The sequence below is a fragment of the Aulonocara stuartgranti genome (genome assembly GCF_965226115.1).
Source record: "Aulonocara stuartgranti genome assembly, chromosome: 17".
NCBI classification, from domain to species: domain Eukaryota; kingdom Metazoa; phylum Chordata; class Actinopteri; order Cichliformes; family Cichlidae; genus Aulonocara; species Aulonocara stuartgranti.
In genome coordinates this window covers 19,532,975-19,552,629 of record NC_138953.1, presented here as the reverse complement: position 1 = coordinate 19,552,629, position 19,655 = coordinate 19,532,975, and the positions used below count along the sequence as shown (strand labels likewise).

The window sequence follows — 19,655 nt, the reverse complement described above, 5'->3', positions numbered from 1 at the left end:
ATGCCGCACTCGACTGAAGTAGGTTTCCTCGCCCCTGCTGCCACATAAAGAGGGCCAGCCTCTGTTTTTTGGTGAAGGCGGATGCTCAATGTTCCTCCTTCACTTCTGAAACAAATAAAAAACCCTGGTCATTAATTTCTGATGCACTGAGCTCTCGCTCTGCAGGGTGACAGCATCTGTTGAAAGCTCCAGTAACTAATTGCATGAAAGGCAGTTCTGTTGTTGTTGGTCGGGGGATTAGCTTTTGTGCCCTTTTTGATTTATATGGAAAGACTTATAACACCACACTGCATAATTAAGTCTGACTTTTTTCAGCTGCTTGCAGATTTACCCAAAAACACTGAACACACACACACACACACACACACATATGCACAGTCTAGGTACTTCTCTGCTTGACCACACAAACTTTGATCAGTTGAAGGACAATTTACTGCAGACATGCTGCCAAACGTACAGTCTCACACTCACTGTGCTGATGTATCAAAACTGCAGTGTGTGCTGTTTCTACAGATGGAACTTTAATCAGGGTTTAAAGGAAATTTGAGGTAAACTTTTTTTCTTTGTGCGTCTGAAGATTTAAAGGGAACGCTCAGACTCAGAAACAAAGCTGGTAGAGACGCCTGTTTGTTCCCCACCGTTTTCATTCAAACTGCGTCGCCAGGAAACCGCTTGGATCCAATAAATTACTCCTGTGGCTGCGCGTTTCGCTATCAGCAAAGTTCACTCTATTTTCTTACGTGCTCTGCCTTTATTAGACTTCACTGCTGGTTTACTCTGACGAGGCTCCGAGGCAGCTTGAGAAAAGGCTAACAGTCCAATCAGGTGGTAGCATGCCAGCTGAATGAGAGCCAAAGCCTCCCCTTCCTTTGTCACACTTTGGAGCAACGTTGTTGGTTGCCCTATGGTGTTGTTGATGAGTGAACCTGCCTCATCACATCAGCTCAGAGCAGGCGAGGAAGCCAAGTCAGTCCTTCAGGAGGGGCAGGACTTGGAAGGCCGTACTCTCCCTGCTCAGAATTTGTCTGGATTTAATTGGATTTTCTTTCCTATGCACAACAAAAACAGTTTTGTATGTTCTAAAGATGGAATATGAAATTTTATTCATTCTACAGGAGTGGTTGAAGAGCTGGTAATAAACTAATCTTGGACATATTGGACTAAAACCACTATGAAAATTCTGTGACTGTGGCATCAGCATTAGGTTTTTGATTTTTACATAAATATCTTAACAAATATTGGATAAGTTGAAGATTAATTGGCTGTATCTAAATGTATGATACATATCTCTTAGTAACTTTCTGAAACACACAAATTCACACCTACTTCACGGTGTGACTGTGGAACTCAGAGTGGATTATTTGTGGCAATTTTCATGCACACAACTCAATGAAACACAATCTGTTTTTGCATAATTTCAGCAATTTTGAACTTCACTCTAAAAGTAAAACGACCAGCTTTAAGAGATAAAATGATGGACATTAGTAATAAATTGCTTCATACCACATAAGCAGCAATTTCATGCAAACATGACTAAACTTTCATATTCGAGTAGAGGACATGTGTACATCAAGCTGCAGCATCTGGAACTGAAAAATGAAGCTCATGCAAATGCCATCCATCCATCCATCCATCCATTCGCTTCCGCTTATCCTTTTCAGGGTCTCGGGGGGCGCTGGAGCCTATCCCAGCTGTCATAGGGCGAAAGGCGGGGTACACCTTGGACAGGTCGCCAGTCTGTCGCAGGGCCAACACACAGGGACAGACAACCATTCACACTCACATTCACTCGCACATTCACACCTAGTGGCAATTTGGATTATCCAATTAACCTATCCCCACAAGCTGCATGTCTTTGGACGGTGGGAGGAAGCCGGAGTACCCGGAGAGAACCCACGCAAACACGGGGAGAACATGCAAACTCCACACAGAAAGACCCCGGCCTGATGGTGGAATTGAACTCAGGACCTTCTTGCTGTGCGGCAACAGTGCTAACCACCGTGCCACCGTGCTGCCCAAATTGTAAAAAAAAAATTGTAATTCTCAATTGGGCAGTCGAGGCTGGCTGCGAAAATAAACATGTTTACATCCAGGTACAAAAAACAGCATTGGTCTATTTAACTGCTTTATCCCTTAATCAAAACTCTACAGAGGGTGAATTTTTATTTAACTCACCCTTTTAAATGATATTGACATAAGTATGGCATTAACTACATCTATTTTAATACGTGGCTCTTTATTTTTAGAGGCTCAAATGCCACTGGACAGTTGATTGAAAGCCGTTTCATGGCCAGGCGAGGCCTATTCTCTCCATAGATTGTGACAAATTAAGCAAAGAAGATCTGTTTCTGTTTCAAAGTAGCGAATTGAGGGAGGCTCTAATAAACCTAGAGGGTAACTCTCACATTGCTAAGCTTAAGCTTTAAACACAGTGCTCTGAAAGCTAACGAGTGATGCTTCATCCATTAGTTGTACACAGTTTATGGTTTGAATATAAGAATGGGTTTCATAAAACAGTTTCATAAGAAATAACTCTTTAAGACATGAAAGCATATGAAATGATTTTGTCTCTGTCTTTCAGTGGTTCGGTGATCTGGTGACTCCAGTGTGGTGGGAGGATGTTTGGCTAAAAGAAGGTTTTGCTCATTTCTTCGAGTACGTCGGCACTGACTTTCTCTTCCCAAAGTGGAACATGGTGAGTGTAAACTTGACTTTTACTTCATTTATGAACAGGTATTAATGTGCCAGCCACACTATACCTTTGTTAGAAAGTTACAAAAAACATTTGTATTTTTCATTAATTTCATCATGACTACTGAAGTCAGAGAAAACTGCCGTTTAATTTGCAGTAATTTGCCAGTATGGCTCTCGTCTGGTACCTCCTGGCCTTTCCACAGATGGGTGAGCAACATCAAAGACAATCGCAGGGTACGGGACAGATCACGCATAGATCACAAGCATGACATGCCATGGCTAGCAGAGGAAGCAGCCAGTGTAGGCAGGTGAAAACAAGATCATTAACCTGTCCTCAGTTAGATTTGCCTGTTGGGTGGGTGCTGGATCAGGATCACAACCACAGGTAAAGCTTAAAAGCACAATGATGCTTCTGGTGGTCAGTGGGATAAACTGAAATTAAAGGTTGGCCATTTTTTAGGTTATTTAATAGAAATATGGATTTTGCACTCATAAATATACATAATTTTATGTAATTATAGAATCTAACAAAAATGTCTTTGAATTAATCCTTAATTAATAACAAACATAGGAATGTGTGCTTGTTTCTGGAGGCTGCCTTGTTGCCCTGCCATCTTGAGGGCGAATGTTGCTGTTAACTGTGTTTTATGTATGGTGCTATAGAGCACATATGTACTATGTCAAACGTGGAGCAGAAGAGAACTTGTAGGTGTTCAAGTGCTATCGGGGCAAATTTTAATTCAGCACCCTGCAACAAAGTGTCTTGATGCATGCACAATCATCCAGGTAAGGAAAACCAAGAAAGCTGATTTTGTTCATCAGCACATAATGTTTTCAGTGGGAGAAACATGTCGACACTCATCCAAGTGACGTCTTCAGTCTCTTGGACCGTTCAGCAAAGAAATAAAAACTTAAAGGGAACAGACATCAAATAAAACCACAGACATGGATAATTCAATAAACAGATAAGTTACATACATGAAAAAAGATACTTAATTGAATCAAATAAAATTAACAAAAAAGAATAGTAAAAATAAAACAAGCCTTGAAGGCATTGTTAATACAGTAGTGCTGGGGTGGGAGGATCAGTCCAGCGTGGATGAGGAATATTTGAATTTGAGCGTAGCAGCTTTCTCATGTTGCATAACATCATTTGTTTTTGTTTTTACAGTTTGAAATCACTGATAAATAATTTGGTTACATTCACATATTATACGTATCCAAGTCCAACAATCAGTAGCGGTTTTTGATACGGGCGACACGGGCGGTTGCCCGGGGCAGCATCGTGGTGGGGGGCGGCATCACAGGCATCGGCAAAAAAAAAAAAAAAAAAAAAAAAATTGCTCGTACTCATGCTGCCCCGACATCAGCCAGCACATATTGGGAATGTCATAGGCACCGGTAGGTTTTCTATTGCCCATTTGCTGGGAGTAAGGGCGAGGTGCGCCTGCTGCTTGCGGCACAGGGAGGAGAGGGCGGGGCGGCGGGGGACTTATAATTTGCACTGATGTTTTTCCGGAATTCTATACGCGAAAAATGAGCGCGAGAGCCCTCGGTGCGCCTGCTCGCTGCTGAAGTCAAAGTAAACTTTATTGTCATCTTGGCTGCATGCAGTACACTATAGAGAGAGACTAGAGGACGAGACTCCAGTTTCAGCAGTGCAAGTAAACAAACAATATATATATATAAGAAGAGTAAGAAAATAAATATACACTTTAGGACTCGGGGTAAAGGGATCAATAACAATTTAAAATTTATATTTTATATTTTGATGATTTAATGTCTCACGCACAACCTGTGGAAAGTGGAAGGAGACCTGCTGCCTCCAAATAGAGCACATTTCATTCATGATGTTTTCATCCATAATGATGTAAATCCAAGCCCATCATGTATTCATGATCTGAATCCTGGGTTCTGTGAAATCCCAGAAATACACCTTAGACAAAGTGAATCTGTGAACTAAGGTGTAGGTCTGTTAGGTTATGTTGTGGTGATCCTCGGGTTGGGGGACTTGTGTTCATACTGGAGTTCAAAATTAAAAAAAATTAAAATAAAAAAAGTTCAAAGCCATCAGGTGCTCAGTTTAGAAAAAATAGAAAAGAAGAGGATGAGAAACGAGCAAAAGATGCAGGTAAGCAGATGTGTCGTTGGATAATGGCAGGTCATCCTGAAACAATCAGAATCAGAATACTTTATTAATCCCTAAGGAAATAATGTGGATTACAGTTGCTCCAAGAAGAAATGGTATAAATACTAACAGTAACAGACTAAACTCCAAACAATACATTATGTTACAGAGTTCAATATTAATTAGTCATTGCCAGTAGTTGATTTGTCCTGTTCTCATTGTATGACGAATTATGATGGCTGTTTGGTAGCCGTTTGCATACAATGCATACTCTCTCTCTCTTCATGTGTGTGAGTGTTTCTCTAGTGAATTTCGACAACAGTTTCATGTTTCATGTTAATGTACAATCCTTAATATGTTTTGTGTGTGTGTGTGTGTGTGGGGGGGTCAGAGGGAGTGTTCGCCCGGGGCGCCAAACAGGACCGCCACTGCCAACAATATTAGATCTGTTTCAAACACCGTTTCACAAACAGCAGCAGCGGAAAACCTACAACAGAACAATTCAGCATATCCTCAACAAGTCACTTCAGTACCGCTGTTTACGAAAGTTACAAGCAACATGTTGAAAACCGCCGAAACATTTCACAAATTGTTCCCAGTTTTCCAAAATTGCAACAGAAATACAGTTCAGAATAAGAAGGGTTTTAAAAAATAGATTTTCCGGTTCAAATCGATTTTAGTTTGAATAACACAATATTGATTCATTAAATCTACATCTAAATTCATTTAAATATAAATGTATTTTGCCAGAAATGCCAGAATCTCAGGTTAAAGCTCACAAAAGTGTTTCAACAACCACCAAAGAGTTAAAATACCAAACGATTAAAAAGCAGGTAAACGGATTCTGTGCAAAGATGTACACACAAAGTGCGACCCGACGGCACGTACATGGACACGCTGTTAGTGCTGAAAGCCGATATCTCACAGATTCTGAAGCTGCAGGTTTTGTCATTCTCCAATCAAAATTTCCTGAACCATCAGCAAAAGAAGATCAAAACTATGCTTCACATTTCATAAACATTGTCATGAATTCCCTCTTACTTTGGCTGTTTTGCTTCCACTACGATAAAATCACACTCCTTGCACAGCTCTTTCTCTCTCTCAGTGCACTCAGAGACCAGTTTACCGTCAGAAATCTCTGTTTTCTACATTATTTGCTTGCTTATTACGCACCAGCTTACCGTTGTGTATAGCACAGTCGGTCGCTGTTTTTTTTTTTCCTTTTTCAAAAATGACCTCCAACAAGAAAGCCTAAATTCTGCAGTTCATTACGGAAAAAATCTAAACTTTTACAAATTCTGCCAAATTGCAAAACGCTTTGCTGTTTGTCTAATAAAACCTCTGTAACATTACTCTGCTTCACTTCAGCAGCATCAGGTAATGTTCGTCAACCATGTTTATTCATGGTTTTCTTCCATTTTTGATCTACCGCAGAATATTTTTAAGGCAGTGATCTGCTATAAAAAGCCAGGCCAGGAAAATCTCCTTCATGATTTTCTGTGTTTTATCCTCAGTGACTTTAACACAAAGGCATCTGCTGCGATGCTTACACCTCTAAAGTCTCACAAGTGTCAGCGTTGTTTTTTATACATAGATATAAAAATATGGATATGTACTGATTAATGATCACAGTTCTAATATTTCTGACTGTCTGAGTCAAAATTGAATTGAACCGAATCTATTGGAGACCTCGTGAATCGGAATTGAATCAGTGACGATGCCCTAGTTAACAGTTTATGTAGCATGATAAAGTGAGACTCTACCTTTTGTTGACCTGACAAAGATCAAATTTTGGATTTCAGGGCTGAGGAACGAACTCCTGATGTTATCTCAAGGAAATATTCTCATGATATGGCTTGTTTCACAGTAAACTGTGCAAACAGTCACTCAATAAGACTGATTATATTATATCACTTTCTTCAGCCTAAGATCTTTGATTTTGAACTGCACCATTACAGAGCTGTCTAACATGTTTTCACCTCGTAGCATCACGTGGTACCCTTTGTTACACTGAGTATCTTTTGTCACTGCTGTCTGATGTACCAGCTTTGGCACTACATTTGTGTTTTTCACCTACATTTACCTGCTGGTTGGGTTTAGGAACTAAAAGTATTAAATTGTAAAGTGTAAATGCAGAACCCCACCGCAGAAACCCTGCTGGTTAGAAAACGACAAGTTGGAAGTGACAACAGAGTCTCACTAATAGGATAACCCAGTGCATCACAGCCAACCAGTAAATAAAACAACACAGAAACACCAACAGCTTTGACTAAGCCCAATTTTTGTTATGCTCTGAAAATGGGAACAGGCTGACCTGTCTGAAATATTTTGTTTGTTGTTTTTGTGAAACTAAAACCAGATTTTAATCAGTTTTGCATTTTCAGACTCGTGTTAAACTTTGGGAACAGCATGTGAATCATAATAATCCACACTCAGAAGTTCACTTTCAGACTTTCTTAAGAGCTTAACCACCAGGTGTGTCTTCACAAAATGTCACTCTGGAGTGAAAATGAAGTCGCTAAAGACTTGGTGGTAGCAGCGCAGGTTCACTCACTTTTTGACAAACAGGAAATAAAGCTCTCTGGTGAGCATGTAGAAGTGCTTTCAGGTATTCTGAGGCTCTGTCTGCTCACTCATGAAATTTAATTTTTCTCCCCTCTTGTGGTTTTATGAGTCAGGATTTCAGCTCAAGGCCTCAGCCGGTCAGATATGAATTAGATTTTTTTCAGAGTATAGCACAAAAAACAATCTCCAGACACCAAATAGAACATAGGTAGAAGGCAGAAAATTTGATCTAAAGACAGAAAACACATCTCTCAGGGAGGCAAACAGGCTGGATATGAAATCAGACTTCAGACCTGGTTTATCTTTCCGTTCAGAGGCTGATCAGCCAGTGGACTCATTTTAACTGGTGCTGGTTGTTCTTTGGCAGAAAATAATTCTCAGTGGAAAGTGTTGACACAGAGGTCTGAGGATTATCCAGAGTAACTGGGACAGTTTTTGTGGACACTTTTAGCATCCCAAACAAAATACTGATCTAGTCTATTGTACTGGAGCGGTGACACAATAGCACTCAAACTGTGTTAGATAACAATACAGGATACATCTTCTCTCTAATAATTTGGTTGAAGTTACTATTTTTGAAACATTTCATAAAATTAACTGTCATAACTACTGGATTTAAATAGAGATTTTTCAGGTTATGGCCCATTTGCTTTGTACACAGAGTTCAGTGACAGCTGCAGCACATTAATGATGAATGCAGTATCCCAGTAGAATCAATAATACAAAGGATGAAAGGCAACAACATGCCTGTAAAACAAAAACTTAAGTGGGTCAATCTGGTGCAAAATCCAAGAACAGTCAGTGTGGAAGTGCAGTTCTTCAAAAGGCCACTTGGAGATGGCCCCCAAAAATGAGTAAATCCTGTAAGCACCCATTTAAAAACTGACCCCAAGATTTGCAGAGAAAATAAAGAGTCTGCTACAAAAACAAGTTAAAATAAAATTATACGGTAATAAAACAAGACTGTGTTTGCATCTAACATATAGTGGAAGAGATGAAGACAGCAACTTAGTAAAGAAATATTTGATTTTAAAGTACATTAAAACTGTACTGCAGTACTACTCAAGAAAGTATTCAATATTACTTGTTACTTTTTTTAAGTAATGCAATATGTAACCTAAATGTAATTTCTTAAACTACTTGTTACATTACTTTGCATTACCTTATAACATGCCGTGAAATACACTGTCAGATAATTACCAGTAAACAGTATGAACCTAAGGCGACAGTTCCACATGTTGACTCAAATCCCTTTGCTAATGTGGACACACACACATTAACACATTTTAGTGTTTGGTTCTTGCAGATAACTGAAGGGCTTTTGTAACGCAATGTAACTTTTAATTAACTTTAATGTAATTATTCAATTTAGTAGAGTAATGTATTACACTACTGTGTTACTGAAAAATATAATGTGATTACTAAATGTGTTACTTTGGAATGCACTACACCCAAAAACACAGCTGGAGGAAGGCTTGATGAGTTCTCGGTCATGTATGGAGGTTATTTTGTGCTTTGGTTTTCTTGGGCCAAAAAAATGTTTGAACATCATTGCACTCAGTAATGTTCCACCACTGCTGTCCATTTTCCATCCGGTGGTGTTGGCTAGTTTTAGGTCAACAGCACTCTAGTCAAGTGGCACTGGTGCGAGGCCTGTGCCAGCACACATCCCCATCCAAATCATAAACCCATTGTGTGGGATTTTTGAAGTTTCTAGTTTGAAGTTACCAAAACACAACACCCATTTCTTCATCTTCTAAACTGTTCTCATTTCCTGTCTGTGCCTCTAGAAAGTGCAACTGCACAGTTGGACACATTTCACAGAATGAGAGATGTGGTTGGATGGTAACAAACTGGAAACTGGAAATTCAATATTTCCACAACCATCAGTGCTTCCCACTGAGCTCCCAGTTTGACTTCAGGAGAATCTTTGAAGCAAATAATTGTATCAGCAGATCAGCTGTTAGCTGTTCTATTTTTAACAGCCTACCTTGTTTCTCTTCTCTCGGTAAAATCTTTACATAACTTGGAATACAATTGGATATACAGCATGGGTATAAGCACAGAGTTAAAAGCGGCTGTTGAGGAGGAGGAAGTCCTGACTGGGAGGTCTTCTCCTGAACTCTTCCACCTCCCTCCACTCACATCAATCGATACGTCCTTCCTTCTTTCTCTAAAACTGTTTCCTTGAAATTTGCCAGATATTCAGCTGTGAGTCTCCTCAGGAGGTAAAATCCTTTTTTCTTTTATTCTGCTCAGGTTCGCAAACAAATTGACTCAGAGGATGATTCAACTCAAAACAATATAAAATTAAAAATGAAACCTTCCTCAAATTTGCTCAAAGCCTCGCAGGGTACCCCTCCTCACCACCACCCCCACCTTCCTCCCCGAAGGACAAACTCAAGAAAGTTCTCCAAGAAGCGTTGAACGCCGCAGAACTTTAAATTACAGCACATGCACGCTTCCTGCTTTGTTTCTGCCCAAGTATGTTGTGATTTTCTTCCAACAGAGAATGTGCTACACTAAAACACCTTATCTTCTGCACGCACACACAGTCTGTTTCTGAGCGACATGGCATTTTTAAATCCCTGTTACTGCCGTTCTGCACGGCTGGACGCTTTAATAGAAACAAAGTGTTTCTCCAATAACAAGCACAACAATGATAAAGTGAACTGGTGCTGATAAAATAATTTATTTCTAATACAGGTTTTTATTTAAAAAAGGCCATTTCCATCAGCTGTGAGTCACAGTGCTGCAGGGCCAGGAGCAAAAACACAGAGAAGGCAAACAAATATAAATATAATGAGGGCAGGAATAGACTGTTTCTGTGTTAGTCAATCAGTCACGTACCCAATCAACTGGCACTATGACCACAATATGAAGGAGAGGTTATATATTCAATCTGGCCTGGGCTTGCATAGGAAAATGAACACTAAGTGGTCAAAAATCGTGACACCTGGGTGTCAAGGATTGGCTGTGTGGCAGCCAGGGAGTGGACCCAAATGAAGAAGTTAGGAGACAGGAAGTGGATTTAAAAACTGCCTTAATACTGATAAGCCGCAAGGATACGACAAAACAGGTAATTAAAATTACAACACAGGAAAACAGAAATATACAGCTACAGTATGAGGGGCAATGTGGCAAAAATCAGATCAGGTTAATAACGATGATAGAAAGACAATAGCACACCCGGCACACTGAACAGTGTTCAGCTGTTTTGTTAAACAAAGCTAGATAGAGCTGACTGTGGTGTCAGTCAGTGGGTGCTTTCATTGTGTAACTCATTTGGAAATAATAAAAAATAAATAATTAAAAGCAGTCCACTCACCTAAACATGGTCAACGAAGCTAAACGGAAACCTTCAAAATGTGGATTTTATGAAACAGTGGGTGACACTGATGGTGACTACAGAGTTTATAATAATAATAATAATAATAATAATAATAAAGTAAACAGGACAAAAAAAATCTCAGATGCAAAATGCCTTAATGGGAAGTTATCCCGCCGGTCCCTGCTCAGATCTCAGAACCGTATCAGTCCAACCGGCAGGAGACAGAGAAATATCTGAATGGCTTATGGTGCGGGAACAACTCGAGGATCCGGGACACATTGGTACGGAGAAATACAATAGGAAGTTGAAATGTTTGAGAAAGACAGAAAAAGTGTTGTAAATGAAGCAAAAAAAGAACCTTTGGCGGAGCTTTGTGTGCCAGCTTGTAACCCTGGTGTGTTTGATTCCAGTCCAGCGTGATCAAAGCTTCTCTCCTAATCACAAGTGCTTAAAAGTTAATGTGCCCTCCCCAGGGATCTGCCAACTAATTATTTTTAAAGCAGAATTAAACTTGGTTTATACAAGTGTAACGATGGCCTGTTTCTCCAGTACTTTAATGAAAAGCCAAATGAACGAAATCAGACATTTTCTAATAACTCTGGCGCCAAAATACCAATACAGCCCGTTAATCTCAGCTAAACACAGCAGTAATGAAGGCACAGCAGGAAAAATTAATCATAATTTTATCCCAGCGTGAACTAGAACAGTTCTTATCTGAAAAATGTAATGGCGCTTTCTAAATATTTTACTTGTTCTACTTTTTTAATGAAAAGTCCTAATTTGCTGATAAACATAAGACATTGTCTTCTCCTCAAGTCAAGACATTTGAGAGAACTCAAATGAAATGTGCCTTTTTCAACTCTATTAAACAAAAAGGGAAAGCTGCTTTGAAAAAAATAATAATGTTCATTTCTAACTTCTACACAAAGTCCATTCTCCTTTATGGGTAGGGATGGGTATCATTTAGGTTTTATCCGATACTGGTGCCGAACCGGTACTTTTGAAACGGTGCCGGTGCTTAAACCGGTGCTTAAAGAATGGAGAACACAAAATTGGTCCAAAAACCTCTCATGTTCAGCTGTTTCTTTGTAAAAAGATAACAATGTTAGCTTTTCCGCAGCTATAGGGGATTTATCGTATCACTCTTGGCTGGAAGCAGTGCTTAAACAATGGAAAAAACACAAACTTTGTCCAAAAACCTCTCATGTTTAGCTGTTTCCCACTTTTTCTTTGGTCATTTTAGCCTTTTTGGCCAGGGTGAAGGGAGTATCTGCCATCAAACAAGAAGACAGCCGCATGTAGCTATGATGATGTTTGCTAGTTCACCTTACATGCATTAATGTAATAACGTGGTTAGCCTACTCAACGTAAATTACACACGAACAACATTAAGCTACTCACGCAGAGAAGAACGGCTGCTGCTGCCATCATCATCCGTCATCATTTCTGCTACACTGGCAGGGCTAGGGGCCAGGACTCTCGTCTTCGGGTTTTTGGGGGATGTTGCTAACTCCGGGTCCGATAACAGGCACCACACCCGCAGTAGATGTGCTCGGTGTGAGCTCTTGCAGCAAGCTATCAAATACGGTGCATTTCTCGGCTTTTAAAAAAAACGCTATGCATCGCCAGGTGTTTCATCGGATTTGAGGTGTTACCTCCTTTGACAGTATCAGCTTAAAGCACTTGTTGCAGGCTGCTGAGTTTGCATATTTTGCTGTGAAGTACAGCCAGACTTTTGACCGCTTCGCCTTGGGCATTTTTAATCTGTAGCTCTGCTCTAAAAGAACGTACGTACCTGGACCCGCCTACTATCCTCGGAAACGTAAAATGATTGGCTAGAATCTAAAGTGTATTACATCTCAGGGAAAAAAAGCACAGAAATGTGTAACACCCAGGAAAAGATTTTATGTGATCCTTCTGAGACTTTGTCTTTACAAGGGGACACTACATTTAGGCTTTTCTGCACTTTAGACGGGAGGTAAACAATAGTCACTTTATTGTGTCGTATGATGACATATGTTTTTATACTTTCTGTTTTTATGTGATATTTATTTTTATCCCAAATATCTGCATGAGGTTGGGCCTCAGGAGATTAAAAACAGGTGATGGGTCACTGGTGACATGGTAGATGATGAGAGGTTAAGCAGTTAAAATGATCTCTTACAGCACTGGTACTCATAGCATAAACACATTTCTTTGCCTTTTTTTATCGCTGACAGCAGAACATCTGTTTATCTGCTCTGCATACAGAGAGCAGGTCAGAGGTGAACGTTGACTTCATGTTGAAGAGAACAGAGAAATATCAATATTCAGCCTCTTCGCTCATCTTTCATGGACATATTTAAAGGAGGAGAAAAGACTGTGTTTGCATTCACTTTAATAGCACATGTTTGCTTACAGCACTGAACCAGCTGGGAAATCAACAAGGTACTAAATGATTAAAGCTCGGGGCAGGTTGTTTGCCACATTAAGCATATTTGTAGTTATTTCTCAATATGATGTTTATGAGGATGTCCAAAGACATGCAGATAGTAGAGTTGGGTTAACCAGTGATTCTAAATTGACTGTAGGTGTGAATGTTAGTGTGAATAGTGGTTTGTCTCTCTGTGTTAGACCTGCAACAGACCGGTGCCCAGGTTGTACCCTACCTCTCGCGCTATGGTAACTGGGATATGCTCCAGCACCACCACGATTTGAATTGAATTATCTGGATGGATGGAGTTTAGGACTCTACTGACTTGCACACATCTCTTGCATAACATCTCACCAAAGTAATACACAAAGCTTCAGCACTCTATGCTCGAGGCAGGATGGACAGATGAGCAGTCTTATAACTGAAGCAGTGCTGGTTCTCAGCCATGAATGAATCTGATGTGAGACAGCATTAGACTTTCTGAAAAGGGAAACTTCGAACTGAATAATTGTTTGTTTAAATTCCACCTTCCGCCTACACAGTCCCCAGAAGAAAAAGTCACTATGATCTCAATATCTCTCACTCCAAACATGTTTAATATCTCAGTTCTGCTTTTGTTGTCACTGTTTTGATGGAAATGAATGTGGTTGGCAGCTTCTTGGCACAAATCTTGTGTGACTGAATTATCATGTTGGCTGACATTTTTCTCATGTATGTGCTTCTTTATGTCCTGTGGCCATAATTAGATTGGATGTGACATTCAGAGAATTTTCCTTTGGGCTATTTTACTGAATATGAGAAACATGAAATATTCCAAACAACATCCAGCATGTTTCTAGTGAAATGGTACTCAGACGAGGTAAATTATTGTTTTGAATGTTATCAAGCACAGTTTATAAGTTCATGACATCTGCATGATATGTACATTAATTGTCCATTAACCGCTGGAAGCCCTCAGGGACGTGTATTCTGTAGCCTCACTCCCCTAATGATTTTTTCCACTGTGTGTTGTTTGATGTCTGTCTTTGATTGAGGGAACCTGTCGGCAGATGGTGGAATTGTACACACACTCTCTCACACATCCATGTCATTAGTAATCATTTTCTCATCCTCATCTTTTTAACTGCCAGATGAAGGTGTGTTGAAGAGGGGTCCTATTTCACTGCAGGGCAACCTGCACATGGCAAATAAAGCCTTGATTGATTGACTGATTGATTGATTGATTGATTGATTGATTGATTGATTGGCTTCATTGGTTACCACATGAGGCAGATGTACCAGGCTTTGTTTGAAGCACATGACATATAAACATATTGTATTAAAACCAAAGAATATACTTGAACATAGATGGCCGATCTTGTGTGCATCATCAGTATCAGTAAAAAACTAGCATCCAAGGTTCTTCATTATAATGTTTTTTGAGCAGACCTCACAGTCAATCAAAACCAAAATGGTTTTGTGGCCTTGGGGTGATGAAATCAGAATGAAAGTGCCACACAGAGTGCTGTCTACTACCCAAACGTGACATGCTAAAATGACACCAAAATGAAGAGGAGGCTAGAGCGAGGAGGGAGGAAGAAAAACAGGTGGTGAGGAGGAGTGACAGCCTGGAAGTGAAGGAAGACGGAGTGATGAGACGAGCAGACGTTTCAAAAGTTCAGCAGCTGCTCCTGAACGCCGTCCTATCCCTCCGTCTGTGCGTGCATGTTTGTGTTTACCCTGACTGTTGGCCTATTAGCCGTCCCTCCACATGTGGGTCCATCTGGTTCATAATGAACATATGGACCAGATGGACCCCCTATTTCACTCTCTCCAGGTGATTTAAAGTGTCTGTTAATTAGAGCTGATGTCTCATTTAGTCTTATTTTCCCCCTTTCTCATAGCCACAGTTAGTTTCATCTAAATGTGCCATTTAACTAATTGACTAATTGTATAATTCATGGTGGAGTCCCTGAACTGTCTGTTTACCTCTGTGTGTGCCTTTTTGCTGACTCTTAGATGAGAGCAATAGTCTGTCTTTTACCAGGAGTTTGCTAAATACTTCGAGGAGGAATCCTGTTTTAAACAAAGCAGGAAAAAAATTAAAATTAGTCAGATCTGCAACTCTTCTGGCTACCCATCAACAATCATTAAAAAAAAAAAAAACAGCTGTTTGTCTGAAGGCACTCATACCCACTGAGATTCAAACTGCCATCACTTTTTCTCGCCAGATATCAGACAGTTCATTGCTGCAGATGAAAAACAAATTTATAAAATTAATCTGGATCCCGAAGTTAGACTCCCCTGACTGTTCAGTTTCTGTGTCGAGATATTGAAACTTAAGACTGCTTAACAAGATGAAAATGTGACAAATCAACATCAACGGTCACTCACCGAGAAATAGTCTGATCCCAGCAGATGCTGCAAAATCCACGTATATGTTGATTCTTTTGTTCATTAAAACTTTTGTTTAACAAGATGCAGGATCATTAAAACTACATCTACTTAATGCCCACTGCTTTAATCCGTGAATTACACCTAACCTCATGGACCAAGAATTAGCCAGATCCCTCCAGATACTGTTAATTTAAAAGGAAAAAAAGTTACGTTTAGTCTATTCATTAACATCTGAAACTTAATAAGCCAACAATTCTATTGCTTAACAAGGAAGAGGTTCATTAAAACCAAATCTCCATAGTAAACACTGTAATCCATGAATTAGACAGTGCCACACTTCTCTGGATTTAGCCAGATCCCATGGGTAATTTAGACAGAGCTCATTAAATCTCCACATGCTTGCAGATGTCTATTAAAACCTCGAAACCAGAAAAGCCAATGAGGAGAGGAAACAAGAAGAGGAGTAATGGGAGGGAATGAAGACAGCAAAGAAAGGAGAGAAGATGAGACATGGGATTGAGGAGAGATCAAAAGAGAGAACAGAAAACATCGAAAGATACACAGTGGACACAATTAGAAAATAATCACGAGGACGTAAGCAGAGAAGATGGGCGAGAAACTGCAAAAGCTGGATATGGTGAAGGTCCTGAGGAAAGAAGCAGAGAAACAAGATCAGGAAAGGAACAACAAAGATTCCAGAAAGCACCGTCTAACTACAGCTGAACATTTGTTCTACATATAAATGTTTAACTAGAATCTGTCAAAAGCTGAGCTGGAACGACACCATAAAAGTCGAAAAAGACAAAGAGACTCCCATACTGTGCGAGGGCAAAGCATCCAGTCCTTTTACTAGGAAACATGTTTTAGTGAGATTCACTGGATTTCTGGATCTTGGTTCAGCTTTGAAATAAAACGAATAACAGCCAAGTCAATTTTCTAGTTATCATAGCCGCTTTTTCTTTTCTTTGACCTTTTGCGTGTATTTTTATGACATAAGGCTTAATATGCACACAACACTGTGCTACATTAATAATACATTAAAGTGTTCTATGTGCATGCAGTCCTATTATATCGTGTTGGCTGGTGAAGGCTGGAATATGGTTGCTCAAGGCTAGTTAAGATGTTTTGATCATTTTCAATGAGAGGATCCTGCAGTTTGATTTGGGTCTTTGTTGACTATCAGACCACTAATATAGTCCTCTACTAGTAATATCATTTCTTCGTTTTCTGTCACTCTGCTGTCAAAGTTTAAGAGGTTTTTCAGTGGTGCCATCCACTGAATCAGCCTTAAATACTGCATTATCACAATCATCATTCTCATGATCAAAGTGAAATATAATACCTGAAAAAGTCCAATTTTTGTGTTTTCAGGAGAAGCAGCGCTTCTTGACTGATGTCCTTCATGAGGTGATGCTGCTGGATGGCCTGAGTTCCTCCCATCCAATCTCCCAGGAAGTGGAACAAGCGACAGACATTGACCGCGTCTTTGACTGGATTGCCTACAAAAAAGTAAGAAACCACTTTCAACAGAAGTAAGACTGTTGCACTATAAATGTACCTGTGTGATCATGATCGCCAGTGAATGTTTGAATACCTCTTCAATGTGTTCTTTTTTATTATTATTATTATTAATGATGATGATGATGATGATGATGATGATGATGATAATAATAATAATAATAATAATAATAATAATAATAATAATTATTATTATTATTATTATTATTATTATTAGTATTAGTATTATTAATATAAATAATAATATTTTAACAATGAAACTTCAATATGTTCTTGTTTTCCAAGCAGACTTGGATTAACTTATAAAGGGAGATCTTCAGCTGCCGTTGGTTTAGTTTTGTCTTTTAAACATGATCAATAAAGTTGGCTTTTTTCAAACCATACATTTGCTTCTAGACAACCACAAACACTAAACTGAAAATTCAAAACTGCTATTCACACATTGTCTACATACTTTGACAAATTGGGGTTATATACTTTAAAACAGAAGAGAGCGGCTGGTAGGGCAGCTTTCCACCCCTATTCCTTTGAAGATCAGCGCTGTCTGAACAGTTTAACATGTGGATCTGAGCCAGTCTCTAATTTCAAAGTTCACCAAAGGTGACTCTTATCTACTTTTCCTCCAGTGATCACAGCAACTTCAATGATGATGATGGATGATGATGATGTTTTTAACCGTGTCTGAAAGTGTGTTTTTCTTTGCTCTCCGTAGGGGGCGGCACTGATCCGGATGCTTGCTAACGTGATGGGGCAGCCGCTGTTCCAGAAAGGACTCAATGTAAGTTCCCTTTGCTTTGCAAGTCCAGCTGTGTATACAGAGGTTTTTAAATCAGAGGGAACAGCTGGGTTACTGGGCTTTGAATTGATTTATCACCAACACAACATGGAAGGATTCATAGAAACAGTGTGTGTGTGTGTGTGTGTGTGTGTGTGTGTGTGTGTGTGTGTGTTCAGCCATAGTTTAGCTAAATCCTAACTGTCGTGCTGTGCATATAGATGAACAGGGAATAAGTACCTTTGGCTTGCGGGGCATTCTGAGAAGAAGATTTGCCACGTTTCCCTGTCGATATTGCGATCAGTTTTAAGTGACCTGAATTTAAGCTAGATGCAATCAGAGCAACAAAATGCAGATATTTAATACACGTTTAAAAGGCGCTGAAATTGTAATACTCAAAGCATAGATTTACTGATAGTGCAGAACAGGAAGTAGGACTTTAGAAATACTTATTATGCATTCCTACTGTTATGGTCTATCATGGTATACCTTGGATAAGTCATCAGTCTGTCACGTGGTTGCAATCAGATGCAGGCAATAATGAGTAAATCCTTATTATAAAAAGTACCCTGCATTCCCTGGATTCTTTTTAGTTCTCTCAAAGTTAATTTGGGGACAGGTTTAAAAAACTGTCTAGAACACTGGGGAGGAAGAAGTTATTTGGGGACATAGGAGTTATTTTTTGTAGAACTCACAATTTTAATAGACTTTTACACTGTAGTTGTCACACACAGTCATGAAGCAATAGCTATGTTAACTAACTCTATGTGTTGCATTGTTTGTTGTTCAGCTAAATGTAGCTGCTGTGTGTCTCTTTGAGGGTTCAAACTGTGATGGTGTCACAGAAACACGAGAGCAGCTAAAGCTCCAATCGCACCAACAGGGTCAGGTAGTTTATTGCACAGGGAAACGCTTTGTATCCTCCAAATTGGAAGGAGACTGTTTGCAGTTACAGTAAAAATGACAACGTCTGATGTAACATGGATGGAGGTTAAATATAATTTTTACTTGGAATGGAGTTGCAGAAATATGTACGAATCCTTGCGCACACACACACACACACACACACACACAGACACTGTCCTGGTTTTCCTACAGAAACTGTCAGTGACCTGGAACATACTGAGAGCCAGAGTCTATATAAAATACTGCTGATCCAGCAGCACAGCAGGGCAAATACATTGTGTGTGTGTGTGTATGTATGTGTGTTATGGAGGTCTTCACACATGCATTGTGCTGAGCATAACAACATACTATATAATAAGAGCATTCGTTTCAGTCGCCAGCAGAGTAAAAAAGTTTCGGGAGAATGTTTGCTTCAGTAGTTTGGTTCATATTAATGACAACAACAAAGACTTTCTCGATCGTAACCTCTTTGTCAGAGCGTTTCAACACCTAATCAGGTGTTTAGTGAAAAATACAGCGTATAACAAACCATGCCAAACAACTGCAATGCCATGTGATGGAGTCTCATTCTGGTGATTTGTGGCATGACGGGAGCCGTAACCAAAATAATTCATGATCGTCTATGCTTTTCTTACCAAGGATAATACTGTAACTTTTAATGCTTCATGAAAGGAACCTTTGTGACGTTGCACACATATTAAAGTTGATGCATTTGAGAAAGAACAGTGAGAAAATCAGCCTTCTGAAAGTCACGGAAAAGGCTGAAATTTCTGTCTAGGTTTCATGTAGATTTTAATATTGTATATACATGGAAGGATTACTGTACCAAAGGCCCAGGGGCATCAGGCCTCCCTAGCATTACAAGCTCTGTATACTTAATATTTTCTTGGTGAAGAGGCATGTAAAAATGGAAGCAAATCTATCCCATAATGAGAAGAAAATCAGATGG

The 19,655-nt window shown here is 39.5% G+C and overlaps 1 protein-coding gene across 3 annotated transcripts in view; it reads left to right on the top strand.

Moving 5' to 3' along the window:
* The window catches only part of LOC309692888 (thyrotropin-releasing hormone-degrading ectoenzyme-like), a 275,261-nt gene that overhangs the window by 197,390 nt on the left and 58,216 nt on the right, over positions 1–19,655 (top strand). For all 3 annotated transcript variants that reach the window (XM_082511733.1, XM_082511735.1, XM_082511734.1), the window contains exons 6-8: positions 2,582–2,695; positions 16,879–17,016; positions 17,738–17,803. In XM_082511733.1, coding sequence (XP_082367859.1) covers positions 2,582–2,695; positions 16,879–17,016; positions 17,738–17,803 — 318 coding nt within the window. The remainder of the gene's footprint in view (positions 1–2,581; positions 2,696–16,878; positions 17,017–17,737; positions 17,804–19,655) is intronic.